The 14,445-nt window shown below is 37.3% G+C and overlaps 2 protein-coding genes across 7 annotated transcripts; both read left to right on the top strand.

Annotated features, from left to right (window-relative positions):
- The first annotated feature begins 450 nt into the window (after positions 1-450).
- LOC149232580 (proteasome subunit beta type-3-like) lies at positions 451-8,459 on the top strand. Of its 6 annotated transcripts, none has more exons than XM_089379445.1 (7): positions 451-1,516; positions 1,783-1,940; positions 2,051-2,128; positions 4,569-4,660; positions 5,345-5,526; positions 5,847-5,954; positions 8,087-8,459. In XM_089379445.1, exons 4-7 carry the CDS (start codon positions 4,655-4,657, stop codon positions 8,190-8,192), a joined length of 402 nt encoding a protein of 133 aa, XP_089235571.1. In that variant the 5' UTR covers positions 451-1,516; positions 1,783-1,940; positions 2,051-2,128; positions 4,569-4,654; the 3' UTR covers positions 8,193-8,459. The 6 variants fall into 6 exon arrangements, with proteins under 6 accessions (XP_089235571.1, XP_089235570.1, XP_089235569.1 ...); XM_089379444.1 differs by having other exon boundaries at positions 451-1,608; XM_089379443.1 differs by having other exon boundaries at positions 451-1,662.
- A 1,219-nt stretch (positions 8,460-9,678) lies between these two features.
- On the top strand, positions 9,679-10,665 carry LOC149232579 (UPF0496 protein 4-like). The gene has a single exon (XM_089381944.1). It carries the CDS (start codon positions 9,679-9,681, stop codon positions 10,663-10,665), a length of 987 nt encoding a protein of 328 aa, XP_089238070.1.
- Positions 10,666-14,445: the final 3,780 nt, after the last annotated feature.

Genomic DNA, 14,445 nt, shown 5'->3' with positions numbered 1-14,445 from the left:
ACTTGCTTGTTCTTTCGCTGCTAACGTGCTTGTTCTTTCGCAGGTGTCGGCCGTATGGTCAATGTTTGCATGGCGGGAGGTGTCCGGTGAAGAACTAATCACTAGCATCAAGATCTGATATACAATCACTCTGTTATTTTTGTAACCCTAATCCGGAATATGGCAGAGAAAATCTACCCTCTTTGCTTTGGATCCAGCTGGGAATGCACCTGGTGGTTCGTGACTGCAAAAGCCCCTAGGGTGGAATGCCTGTTGGTTGCCGAATTTCAGCAAGAAACGTGCAAGGAAACCCCCTGGGTGCAAGGAAAATATTTTGCAGAGAGAGCCCTCACTAGGGTTTCCTGGTTGTGGGCGCGAATGGGTCAAATGGAGGCGTCGGCGGCGGTGGAGGAGGTGCATACGGATCAGGCCCAGGGTGTGGATGTGGGCGTGGCGGTGGCGGAGGCGGAGCGTATGGATCAATATGAGGGCCACAGGGCCTCAGGATGAGTGAGGATCTTCTGTGACCAGATCTGCCCTTGAAGAGGCCGAAATATGCCTCAGAATTAGAATAGAGACAGCGTATATATACTGGAAGAGAGAGATTGAGTGCTGAGGTATGTTCAGTCCAGGCCGAGAGCAGCTCTAAGTCTGTGCGTGATCCAAGTCTGTGCAGTGATAAAGATGGAGGGCTGAGACCCTGGAAGACACAGACTTAGCCTTGGAAATCTTTGCCGTTGAGGACCGAGTTCCTCAGGAAGATTGTGGAGGGGTTTTGTGTTCTCACAGTGACCTAAAGGGAGGCCAAATCAGCCTCAGGCTTGCACAGTGGAAGCAGATTGCTACAGGAAGACAGTCAAGGGCATTTGGTCTGTGATTTGACAAGTATTGTCAAGGAGATAGAGTGCTAAGGGCAGATCCGAGGTCTGCTAGGGCTATGGAGGCGCATATGGATCAATATGAGGCCGTGGAGAATTCTATGAATATATATAGTAACCTTGGAAGCGAAAGAATGAAGTATTCTATGAAGTTGCAGGTCATGACACCAGCAGTTCTACATTAACTGTGTTTGGCGGAGACGGGACTGACAGCGGGGTGGCAAATGCGGTTGAGAAGGAAGAACAGGGGTACTAAGGCTAGGCTGCAAATTAAAGAAAAGAAAAGGAAAAAAGAAAGAACAAATTATTGCAGTCACACACCAGCCATGGCTGGATATCCGAGAGGAATTATATGGCCATGGAAAAATGCCATTGCATTGCAATAAATCAATTTACAGAAAGACAGACAGACGATCCGAAATGAAGCCAAAAACGAAAAATAGTGCGTCCACCGTTGGTCTTCAGAGACTCATGATCTATGATCCCAATCTAAACGTTGAAGAGCGATAGTCAGCCTTCCCCGAGAGCATCCTTCTGCGATTTTCATGTTTTCTGACGATAGTGGGGGCTCTGGTAGTGGGGGATCTGTAACTGTATACAAGCATATCTTGAATTACCATTTTAACCCTTCTCTGGTTTCAATCTGCCTGCTCACAGATGTTAGCTTCTGCAACCCTAGGTGGCCTGCTTTATAGCTTGCGTCCTATGTTATCTCCTTTCAGAGCTTGCATCCTATGTTAAGGAGATATGTGTAAGCTTGCATGTTATGCTATGGAGAGAGATGTGTTAGGCACAAGGCCCTCATGTAGGGCCCACAAGGATAAATGTTACGATTTTCATTTTTATTCTTATTGAAATTGATTGATTTCTTTTCTTTATTTTAAATTTGAAATTTCAAGGTGCACTGTTGTTTCATATGCCACAGTTTCTTGTCTGGTGTGTTTTGCCCTGAGAATTCTGCGTATAGCACCGCGGGTCTTGAACTGAAAGGAAGTAGGGCTTTGGTATCCAAAGTGACGAGGATACGCCTTTTCGATCATTCACCCGTATCCTCTGCCACAGTCCAACCATCTGCCTATGAAGGTTAGCGATGAACTGCAACATGCGCTACTTGTTTCTCAAGCAACTCAAATTTTCTTCGTTTGAGTTAAAAGCAAGGTACTCTTTAATATTTTAATTTTAATTATGTGCAGCTTGTGGGAGGTGTGTCTTGCCGTGAGAATTCTGCGTATAGCACCCCGGGTCTTGAACTGAAAGGAAGTAGGGCTTTGGTATCCAAAGTGACGAGGATACGCCTTTTCGATCATTCACCCGAATCCTCTGATGCAGTCCAACCATCTGCCTATGAAGATTAGGGATGAATTGCAACATGCGCTACTTGTTGCTCGAGCAACTGAAATTTACTTCGTTTGAGGTAAAAGCAAGGTACCCTTTAATATTTTAATTATGTGTAGCTTGTGGGATTCGAAACACTGACATTTTTTTGCATCTAATCAGGTATTTTTGTGAAACTAATCGATATTTGTTTGCCCATTTCCGGTAAAAGAAAGGTACTCCTTAATATTTTAATTATGTGCAGCTTGTGGGATTCGAAACCTTGACGTTTTTTTGGGTATAATCAGGTATTTTTGTGAAACTAATCGATTTGTGTTTGCCCGTTTCATTAAATTTTAGCCCATTTTCATGAAATTTCATCTCATTTCTCCACTTGTGAGTACTTCTTTTATGTCAATTAAAGCATTCTGTAGTAAATTTTGAAGAACCCAATTCGGAATTTTGAATATAGAGGGTTGAATCTCTCAAGGAATTTGTTGGGTTATGATGCAATTTCAGAGAAATGATTACTGCGCTGGTTGTGAAACAACGGTTTCCTGGTTCTGCAATGGGACAGAGGTCAAAAACCCTAGGTCAGTTGGAAGGGGCGGTTCAAATATCATCTTTCTATGATGATGGCGAAGAAACAGAGTGGTTTTTTCAATTAGACAAAACCCTGTCGTTCGATCTCTTCTAGATTGCAGTTTGCTTTCTCAATGTGCACATGTCATTGTATTTCTTTGGAATCGCATTGTTTTTTAATCTGGACAATAATGTTGGGTAGAACGTATTTCCATGTTGGATTGAAAGCAGATGAAAAATTTAGAACTCTACTTATTCACTGAATTTTGTCCTAGAAAACCTCCACATTTCAACCTGTAAGTCGTTGCATTAGTATTCCAAAAGTCTGAGCTTAGGGTGCCGTAGGAACTCTACTTTTGGTCCTGTAAATTAAACCTGCCACCAGCCTTTGATGACCGGCCTTCTTAAACTCTACCTCTAATTGTAGTTAAGACGTATAATCTTGTTTCCGGTGAAATCTGTGAAACACCCACATACCCACCTCACTTCTCTTTTATTTCTGTTTCCAATTTGAGAGGCTTCTAAACTCCAGAGAAGATCTGTTCTACAAGCGGGTTAAATTTGGCTCAGAGCCGTTATCAAGGGGTATTTATTTCGTCAAAGTCACCCAGGACTTGCCCTGGCATCATATGAATGGAAGAAGACTGTGTTAGCACTTGGAATGAACCTGCTGGGTTGTGAATCTGGCTCATCATTGCTGCAAGCTTTTCAACTTGTGCTAAACCACAGCCCGACGGGCTCCTAGTTATGCTTTATTACACTCCTAGGTATATTTTGTTACATGTTTTTGATGTTAATTTTTTTTTTCTTAAACGCTTTCCGGAAGGCAATACAAGCACAAAATAGATTTTTTGAAAATGGCATTTGAAAAAATAAGCAGAACAGGATGACATCTGTCCAGAAAAGCACAATCTATTTTTCAAATTCAAAATAAGTTGGTGCATATTATCATTCTCATATCCCTCTTTAAAACCATTTGCTTGTATACCTGATTTATTTCATTGTTATCTACTTGCTGACATTCTAAACAACGGAGTCTAGGTTTTGGCACTTTACGGGATTTTTGGTTTTCGGTTATGTTTTCTAGCTTGTACAGAATCTATTGGGGTAGCCATTCTTTGAAAATGGACTGTGAATAAATATGTGTAATATCTGGAGTCATGACCATTCTTTGAAAATGGACTGGGAATAAATATGTGTAATATCTTGACATTTAAACAATTGAAATCCAGATCCAGGGCTGTGGGCCGCTGCAATACCATTAGGATTGATCCAGAAACTTAGGAACTGTCACCTGCAAGAACACACACATTGGATGCCTATCGTTGAAACTTGAAACTAATCAGGCACAATGCGGATGTAATCATTGATGAGATCATTTTGGATATAGAACTCAAACATCAGTTCTGTCAATTAAGGCAAAATAAAATCTACGCCCATGGATAAAAATGGATGAATAAGATCAAGTTCTCAATGATGGCCAAGTTTAGCTTTACATCTTTATAGCCAGAAAAATCTATTCCATTTTGGAGTGTGGAAATTGTGATGGAAAACAGACTTCAGAAGATTTTAGTGGATACAACAATCTTTTTTCAGTCTTATCGGCTATCTGTCCTGTAAAATAGAGGTGGATTCTCTGTCTTTCTAGTAGACTTGTGAGAATAGCTTGGGTGTTTACAGCCCGAAACATCAGAAAATCATTATTATCTCATGGAAGGCACTTGGTTTTCATGCTATACTTGTATGTTGCATGCCTGTAGGGCTCTTATTCCATAAAGTTTGTTTTTCTCACATCTGTTGTGTTTTTTTCTTCAGAATAACTTCATTAATATACAAAGAAACCTAGCTGCAGCTTGGGGAGACGACTCAGTTCTCTACACCTCCTAACATCTGTCTCAGCAATGTCGGTAAGCTATCAGCTTAGAAAAACAAAAGTTTTCACCAAATTTGGAGTTATTAATGTTTGAGGTCATGGATTTTTGAACGGTTAAAATATTATTGTTTATAACATTGATGCCATCTGTAGTTGGAAATTTAGATTAATTCAGTAATCTTGTTTTGTTCTGGGACATGCATTCTTGGTTTAATTTTTATGGTTTAGTCAAGTTTTAGAAAGAAATCTATGGTTTTAAGGGTTCAGTTTGGGGGCTTGAGAATGCGAATGTTGTTTATTTTTTCTGCTCTGACATTGAAGTGTCATAGATCAATTTCTTTGAGTTTGAAGTTTGCAACTTTGCATAATGTTAAGAACTTTTTTTGCTGGACTGAGGTAAAGAATTCACGCATTTGGGTTCTTTATTATTGTTCTACAGGAAAAATTTGCCTTTTGCTTGTTCCTTTCTGGGGGTTTTAACTTTTAAGCTGATTCAGTATAGTTGTGGTTTTTCTTGACATATTGGGTTTTATTTTGCCTTTTTTAATGGATTTCAATTTTCCCCTCTTCTCATGGTGAAATTTTTACAGAGTTTTTGGGTGTTTAAAAGTGTAGAAGTAAGTTTTTAATTTTTTTTCCATGTGTGTTTTGGAACCACTTCAATGTATGGATCACTAAAAGATTTGCAAATTATTAATTGTGTTTTAACTTTTGACAGATATTTGAATATAATGGAAGTGCTTTGGTGGCTATGGTTGGGAAAAACTGCTTTGCCATTGCCAGTGATCGCCGTTTAGGCGTGCAACTGCAAACAATAGCTACTGATTTTCAGCGCATTTTCAAGATTCATGATAAGCTATACGTGGGTCTTTCTGGATTGGTCACAGATGTGCAGACTTTGTAAGATTTCTGCCAATATATATCACATTAGATAAATGCACATACTTCTTTCTGATCTCTATTATTTTGTAAATTTTTATCTATAAAGGAGCATCCCTCAAATTTCAAGATAAGGCAAAATTTCAAAAATGTAAATAAATTGATACACATATTTTCATCTTGCACATCATGATGAGTGTTGGCTCACCACAAAGACATCCTTGCTGGCTGGACCATATACAGTGGTGATTGAGATGATAAGGCATGAATGCTGAGATTTGCAAGTGGATTGTGTGACATTCATATCGTGTATCAGCTTGAGTATATTGTTTACTTTACAGGTACCAAAGATTTGCTTTTCGCCATAAGCTTTATCAGCTGCGTGAGGAAAGAAATATGAGGCCAGAAACTTTTGCAAGTCTTGTTTCTGCGTTACTTTATGAAAAGAGGTGGGTAGAGATTGGCTCAATATCCTGCATGATATATTTGCTGGTCTCATATTTAGTAATGAGTCCAATTTGGTGTGTCTCGTCACTCTATACACAAAATTGCACAGGACACAATGCTGTGTGAAAGAAGTTTACCGCAGCCTCACCTCAGTTTGAAAGCTTTCTATGTTTTTCGTTAACTGTATTATAATCTATGAAAAAATACTGTTTTCATATTTAGTCATTAGTCCAATTAGGTTGAACTCTCATCACCCTCAGATAAAAAAATCACAGATCAGAATGCTATGGGGCTCAAAGAAGTTTACCAGAAGTTCACCTCAGTTCGGGAGTCTGCTGTGTCTTTTGTTAAATGTGTTACAATCTATGAGAAAACAATTGCTGTGTAATTTGAATAATGTTGATTTTATTGTAAGGGAAAGGTGAAGCTAAGGTTCTTAACTTCTTTATAATTTTTTCAAACATATCAAAAAGTTACTCATATATTTACACGGATAGAAAAATAAATAATCTTTTTATATTTAACAAAATATAGCTCTTGAATTCTTGTGCTGTAGAATGACTGCTGAATGCTAAATATCTTTTTTATAGTTTTCTTTTTCACTAGATGTGTTTTCAAGAAGTCCAGAAGAGGGCTTCAATTGTATCATGACATCTATATTGTTGTGACGAGTTGACAGCCATAAGAGGACTATTGCTCCTACTTTCTCAGATCACTTTGAGAGGATCATATTGCATGTTTCGAGTTGCTGCAATTTTATGACATCAGTTCCTTCATTGAAATACATGAATTTCTGCGTGCACCCTGTTATACTCGTTTAACTTTCCTTGCTAAAGCTTTTTATGGAAGTTATAGTTGCTTACAGGAGAATCCTGAGAAAACTAAAAAGAATATCAATTAAGATTTCAGTTCCTCTGGCATCAATGTTCCCTTCCTTTATGCAAATCCTTGTTTTTTAATTTACAAATTACAGCTCAAATCTATGCCTGTCACAGTCTGTTCCGTTTCACACGTCAAGCAATGAATGTTAGAACTAGAACCCAGAGCTCTTTTTGCTGTACTAACAACAGATGTGGTAGAATGCTTTAGTTTTACAAAGATGACGTCCTTGGCCTTAGATCCTATTGGTGGCAGGTTTGTGAGGCAGTAGACGTCCTGTCGCTAGGTTGATAGATTTTCGACCTCTATGAGAGCTTAGAGCTGGTCCCACTCCTTATAGAGCATTGCTCATTGGATCCAATTGATCAACGAGGCTTCCATCGTGAGTTTCATCTCCTTTGCCTCAAATTTTATGAGAGATGGTTCTTTTTGCTCCATAGCTACTCATAGGATCATCTAGCAATGCCCCCTCAAAGTTGCTGGGATTTGGATAAGGTGGAAGGCAGAAAGCCTCAAGTGTATTTGAATAAGGAATTTGGAATGCCTTATGTAGTAGTGCAAACAGCTTCTATACTGTTGGAAGCATAATCCTCTCGGGTTATGCAAACGTGGCACATTCACTTGCACCCCATGTCAGATCGATATGCCCATCATTAAATACTGATCATATTTAATCTACCGCCACACACTCAAAGGGGCACCTAATTTCGCATTTACTACTGCCGCCACATCCATCATTCCATATGCCATTTCAACCCCATGTCAGATCGATATGCCCATCATTAAATACTGCCCTGATCCAATCTGATCTTCAAGATTATTTCTGCACCTAGATCTACCACCAAGATTGCCCGATGTCAGATACATCACTTCTACCGCCAAATACATCATTCCATATCCCATTTGCTCCCCATGTCTTATCGACCACTTAATTGCACCTCAAGTATTTTAAGCTGTCTCGACTAAAAGGAGATGTTTTAGCCTTACCCCCGCTTTATCCCCTGCCAAGCTAGACTGATTCTACTGAACGACCCATCCAACACCTCCCCGCTTCATATAACATGGAATCCATTAGCATAAGCCAACTTACTGAACTCACAGCATTGTTTCTCTTAGCACTTATTCTCATGACTCTTCTGATCATTGACATCGTAAAAGTCGAAAGACAAAGGAAAAAGAAACCAAAAAAAAACTAACATCTCTTTTGGATTATCTTACGCATTGTCTTATTTCCCCGCTTCTTTCTCTATTACAGGTCTACAACGGATGCTTCAAATATGCATTCGGGTCCGCCATCACCGGCTCTGCTCAACTACAGACAGCATGTATCTCTCGGCCTACAGTCAATGTCCGTGTCCTAATAACTTCATAAGTTAGATAAGATCTTGAATCAGATCGACTGCAGTGTATAATAGTTTTGTCATTAAGGCTTTTGCCTACCTTTTGCTCTTAGGAAAGCAACTCGATGCAGCTTGAATCAGATCGACTACAGTGTGTAATAGTTTTGCCATTAAGGCTTTTGCCTACCTTTTGCTCTTACGAAAGCAACTCGATGCAGCAAAAATCAATGTCAATTTGCTATCTCTGATTTCAACGATGCTATATACAGAAGCTGCCTTTTGCTTTGATATGTGTTTTCCTCCACTTTGTAGTACGTAATAGACAGGCTCAGACTATATAGTGATACATTTTGCTTCCTAAAAACTTCAGTTCCTTCCAATACTCTAAAAGTTTCACTTTCGGATGCACAGTATAAAACTTCTTAGCAGCAGTAGACAGGTTCAACTTGCTTCTTAAAAACTCAGTACATTGGCATATTTCCCCTACTTTGTAGTGCGTAATAGACAGCCTTAACTTCACGCAGGGACTCGCTGCGTCGCAGCTCCCCTTGTTTATTTGATAAACGAGTTTATAAAAAATATAACAAGACTTTTGCTGAGTTTACTCATTTCTTATCGATACATTTTCTGCAGATAAAAAAATAGATTCACTTTCGAAAAAAAATTATAAATGCATTTCTCTTAGTAAAAGTAAAAACATCTAGATTTCTGTGACCAGATACTTGGAAGTAAAAACTTTTAGATTTTTTGACTTGAACAGATTTTTTTTATGATTGGTTGGTTGAAAAGGGTAGGCCTAAAAAAATTTTAGTATAATTTCTACCCAAAAAACTTTGTTTAATTCATTATAGTTCACAGAAAATTAAACACAAAAAAACCATCATATATTTTGATTTTAATATTTTGATTTTAACGTGACTGACTTGGAAACTACTTCACAAAGTTATTAGCACTAATATTCCACTTAAGCTTTGTTTATCATGTTCTTAGTACACCTTTTCACATGATAATTCAAGTGAAATAAAGCCTTCATGTGATGATATTTAACTTTTAACTTTTACCAGAAAAGCCATTAATTATAATTGCTTGTCTCTTTAAAGGGTTAATGTTTTCCACTGGTTCATTTAGTCTAGGGAATGATAATGGTGACATGTCATGCAAACACACACACAATTTGTATACATAAAGCTCGACTTCCATGCAACTAACCGAGAGACCAGCAAATAGCTTCTCCTTCCATTTCCAAAGGCAGGACTAGTTCCAATTTCCAGCTCTACTTTTATACAGAATTTTCTACAAATTCCAATTTCCAATTGTACGCTTATTCATATATGCCACTTTAGGTCAACATCCTTTTGTTATAAACGAGATAAACTTTGCCTCTTTACATTAGCTTTGCATCTTGTGATTCAGATTGTTCAGCCCTCTGAAATCTTGAGTTGAACCAGAGGTAGAGGTAAAGTTCGGTCTGTAATTCCATATATTAGAGTCTTACACATATCAAAGGATGCCGATATCATCAGAACTGGAACTTTTCGAGTCGGCCTTGGAAGAAAGATTGAAGCAATTGAAGCCACAGCAGGACTGTAAGTGCATAAATTATCTGGCATGGCTGTCGCGAGCAATGGAAACCCTCTCTGCAACATACGCGGATCTGTTTGTTCTTGTTCCTGCAAATACACTGGAATGGGATGATGAATGGACGGCTGAATACACGATTTTTACACTCGAAGTTCTCCATTTTTGCGTTGCAGTGAACGCCCAAATCGTAAAGCTTCAAGGAACACAGCTTTTGCTCCGTTATGCTCTGTACCTGCTCGACTTCTCCGATGGCGTCCCGTCGTCTGACAGAATTCTGCGAGTCAAGGATAATCTGCGAGATGCAAGTTTCAATTACCTGAAACACAATGCGGCAATTGGAATTTTCAGTACCAAGTTAGAGGCTCTGATTAAAACCCTGGAGGGTGAGGACAAGGTAAAATATTTGACCTCGTCATCACCTGATGTTCTTGTGCAGAGGGCTTTATATGGAGTCAAGGCAATAACTATATTAGTTTGTGGTTGCTTGGCATGGATTCTATTGATGTGCTCTTCTTTTTCTGAATCTGAATCTTCTCGCCGGTTAATAAATTCGACCGTAAAGTTGCGCGTTCAGCCTGAGTTCTTGTGGTCTGCTTCTTTCCTGAACCTGCAAAAGGGGGTAATTTCTCAACTAGCGCAGAGCGATGAACGTCGCTCTGATGGATTGGAAAGCTTACAGGCAGCAGCTGCAGATCTGAGCTCACTCATCCAGACAATGCAATTACTTTCTAAGAATGGGAGTTGTGAGGAGGAGCAGATAAAGATGAGAATGGCGGTTCATGTGGATGAATTGAAACATAAACTTGAAAGGGTGGACGAAGATTTAAGAAATTTGAGAAACCAGGTGGATGGCTTCTTCAAGAATTTGGTGATTGGTAACAATGCTTTCATTCAGACCAGGTCATGCTCATAACCATCGCAAATTCTGTGTGCTTGCATTTACAATGTACACTGCATTGCAATTGCGTTCCCGTTGCATTTTACTTTATTGTGAAATCAGCTGTATTTCTTTCATTCCAGATGTTAGTTTGATGTACAGTTCATGCAAAGAAATCGTTGCAGCACTCTCAATGCTTTCAGTCGTACCACCTGCTCATAACCATGGCAAATTCTGTGCGCTGTATTTACAATATTCACTGCATTTCCATTGCATTTTACTTTATTGTGGAATCACGTATATTCCTTTCATTCAGTATGTTTATTGTGGAATCAGGTATATTCCTTTCATTCAGTATGTTAGTTTGATGCATAGTTAGCAAATTTGGATATGATAAAAATTACTACTCTTTTCATTCTCGATGTTAGTTGGATACATAGATACCCAATTTGAATATGATAAAAATTATTATAAAAAATTTCAATTCAGAATAAATTCAACAATAGATGTTAAATATTACATATATTATTGTAAGAACAATGTCTTATATTCATATTTCTTCCATTTCATTTAAAAATATAAATATTTTTTAATAATTTTGATAATAATTTAAAATTACAATTTACTAAACAAAACACGATCACAATTATATTTGTGGGTTATCTCTAAAATCTCTCAACTTTTCAAAACTCAAAAGTATACCCTTTTCTAGTTTCAAATTTTATTTATTTTTTTATATATATAGAGTATATATTTGAAAACTGAATATCCAGAACACAAAACTAAATCCCTTCCTCATTTGAAATTTCAAATCTTATCTAAAATCATTTCTAATTGATATATATTTAAAAACTTCTTTATATAAGAATATCACTAATATAAAAGTATTTAAAAATACAGTTACTTTTTATAAAATTTATTAAACTTGAATTATCTTTTATGCATTTCAACGTTCGAATCAAATCTTTAATTTTTTTGTTATCTCAACTTTTTAAAACTTAAAAAAAAATATTTAAAAAATCAATTACCTTTTATAAAATTGGTTAAACTTGAATTATCTGTTCAAATCAAATCTTTAATTTTTTGTTATATCAACTTTTCAAAACTTCAAAAAAATGTTGAAATCTGAAATTGGAAAATTTCCCATTCACAATTAGTCTCCATTTCCTACGTACCACCTAGCGGCCATTTCTTTTTGTGTTTAAAAAAGGCTTGCTATTCCAGACTGTTTAAAAGATACTTGACTTACTATTCCAGACACACAAACTACCAATTCCGTTTGAAGCCATTAGCTACTCTGAACCGGTCATGGAATTATTCGATTAGCTACTACGAACCGGCCATGGAATTATTCCATTACCTACCATGAACCGGCCATGGAATTATTCGATGTACGAATCAAATTCTTGATTTTCGATATCTTTTCGGTTTATTTTTATTCGAACCTATTTGGTAACTATGGTTTGATGTACATTTGAATTTCGATATTTTTTTTATTTACAGTTCATGCAAAGAAATTGTTACCATATATTTTATTATTGATTATTTAGGGTTAAACAAAATAAATTGAATTTTTTTATAAATTATTATTATTATTTTTTAACTGTGTGAATATTTCGTGCTAATTCAACTAACACCACAGTTTTCTATTGCAAAAGTGTTTTAAAAATAGAGACTCTACTACTTAAACGAACTCTGAAAGCTAATAAAACTACATTATTTTTACATTAAATTTAAATTATCTAACTTAACTCCATTTAGATTTATTCATATATTTATAAAAATAACTTTTAACCCTATTTAGATTTATTCCTATATTTATAAGCAATGACATAAAATCCTGTTCCCCACCATTTTGAATTTTTGGTTTTGATCGATCAATAAATTCAAAACCAAAATGAATCAAATATGTTGCTAAATTATATATATGCTTTTATTAAAACAAATATATATAATATAACTAATTTAATACTTAACATCAAATTTTCAATACCACCTAAATTTGCGTGTCTCCTGGTCAACTGAGCTCCATTACCATAGGTTAGACTCCATTTAATGGGTTGAAATGATGTTCGCCAAGCTCTAGCGGCCATGCAAAACTACATTTGATTTCATCCACGCGAACATTTCTTGTGTTAAGCTGATTTACCCCGCTCATCTCTTCTGCACCCTCTTGATGATCTTTCTCATCTCAAGCTTTACTCTTGACCATAAAGTGAGCTCGCAACCATGTCTATTAATTAGTTCTACAAACATTCCATTCATTCCTCTCTACAACAAATTAAAGCAAACGAAAGTCGGACTTCCCCATCTCCCGCTACTATCGCAACCGAAGCTCACTTCTCAAGGAATTCAGTCTTCCTTAATGCCACCATTGTAACAAAACAAGCCCTTTCAATGAGCCCTTTCTTATCTCGGAGGAAGAGGAAGGGGACACCTTCCTAGTGTTCCATGGCTTGATGACCACATAGCTTTATTTCACCCCGCCATCCTTGATCAAATAAGAAGTAAAGTTGCTACCTTAGAGGTGGTAGATGATAGAACACTTGGCAATGGGCACTGGGTTGTTTGTAACTTATTCTTGTGTCATCTCTCGGACCTAGAACTTGCTCATGTTGGTGCAGAAATATGTGTCGTCGAATCCAATGCCTATGTTAGTCGCCTCATAACATCCCTTTGCAACCTATCCAATGTCATCGGCATAGGCTTCCTTCCTATGGTAGTGTCCTCCAAATCCTCCAATTCTTGAGGCCACTATTGAAAGAAACATATTTCCCATTAGATTCACTCTCCTTCTCCCTCCATCGTCATGGGAAGAGATGGCCAAGATAGAGGCACGCTGAGCCAAGAGCCTCCCAATCAATATTTTTTGTCGAGGAAGGCAATTAGGTTTGGCCTCTCATCATTGTTGCTTAACCTGCGACAAGGATCTTTCTCTCTAAAGCCACAACTCCCATGGATGCCTCATCATGGATGAAACTTCGGATGTGGAACCCCAGACAACATAAGTGGCAAAGCTGACCTCACTCAAGCTTAGCTAGGATCTTGAGATTCAAAAAAACAACCATATTGATTCTTGTCATCCTGTTATTTTAAGGGAGATGTCTTTCTTCATATTTCTCTTCTAACATAGTTGTTTGTTTCATTTCCTCTTCAAAATTCATTGATTCTTCATATATAGTTTTGATTTTGGTGTATGTTCTATCAAGACATGGTGTTTCAAACAATGCTTTAATGAATTGTAGCTATTATTCAAACTTGGTTATTTCTTCCTTGTCACTCCTAATATCTACACACATAACTTTTCTACTTAGCATATCATCTATTAGTGTCTTTTCCTCTAGCATTTTTAACTAGCCCTCGTTGCAAAAGTTTTCCTCATCATATAGTGGTTCATAGTTTGTAACTCATTCAACAACAGGAATACTTTCAACAACACTTGAACACCTTAAGTTATGTCACTAAATTCCATTTTGGGTTGGTTGAAATATGTATTTAACATTTCATATGCCTCCTCAACCCCATGATACCTTATCCTAAACTATTTAAATTATCCTCGAAATTATTTTATTTTACTTTTCCTACACATAATATCCTTCTTCTTTCAAGGACGAATGAGATGAATAGGTGAAACAATCATAAAAATGGACGAACCTGGTAAAAGTCAGCTCTCTATAACAACAAAAGGACAAGGCCTTTCATATCCAACAACTACTCTTCATAGCCATCGACACTAATGCAACATATATTCATGTTCACATGATCCTAGTATCCACACCAACAACAACTCACACAACCTTCATGCAGATTCAGGAC

Source organism: Pinus tabuliformis, chromosome J, assembly GCF_031772625.1.
Source record: "Pinus tabuliformis cultivar Carrire ecotype Pingquan chromosome J, CPIR1, whole genome shotgun sequence".
Taxonomy (NCBI): domain Eukaryota; kingdom Viridiplantae; phylum Streptophyta; class Pinopsida; order Pinales; family Pinaceae; genus Pinus; species Pinus tabuliformis.
This window is presented reverse-complemented; position numbering and strand designations above follow the sequence as displayed.

Coding starts and splice junctions, on each gene's coding strand:
- LOC149232580 (XM_089379445.1), top strand. Junction 5,527..5,846: donor GTCACAGATGTGCAGACTTT/GTAAGATTTCTG, acceptor TTTACTTTACAG/GTACCAAAGATTTGCTTTTC. Junction 5,955..8,086: donor GCGTTACTTTATGAAAAGAG/GTGGGTAGAGAT, acceptor TCTCTATTACAG/GTCTACAACGGATGCTTCAA.
- LOC149232579 (XM_089381944.1), top strand. CDS start 9,679: ATGCCGATATCATCAGAACTGGAACTTTTCGAGTCGGCCTTGGAAGAA.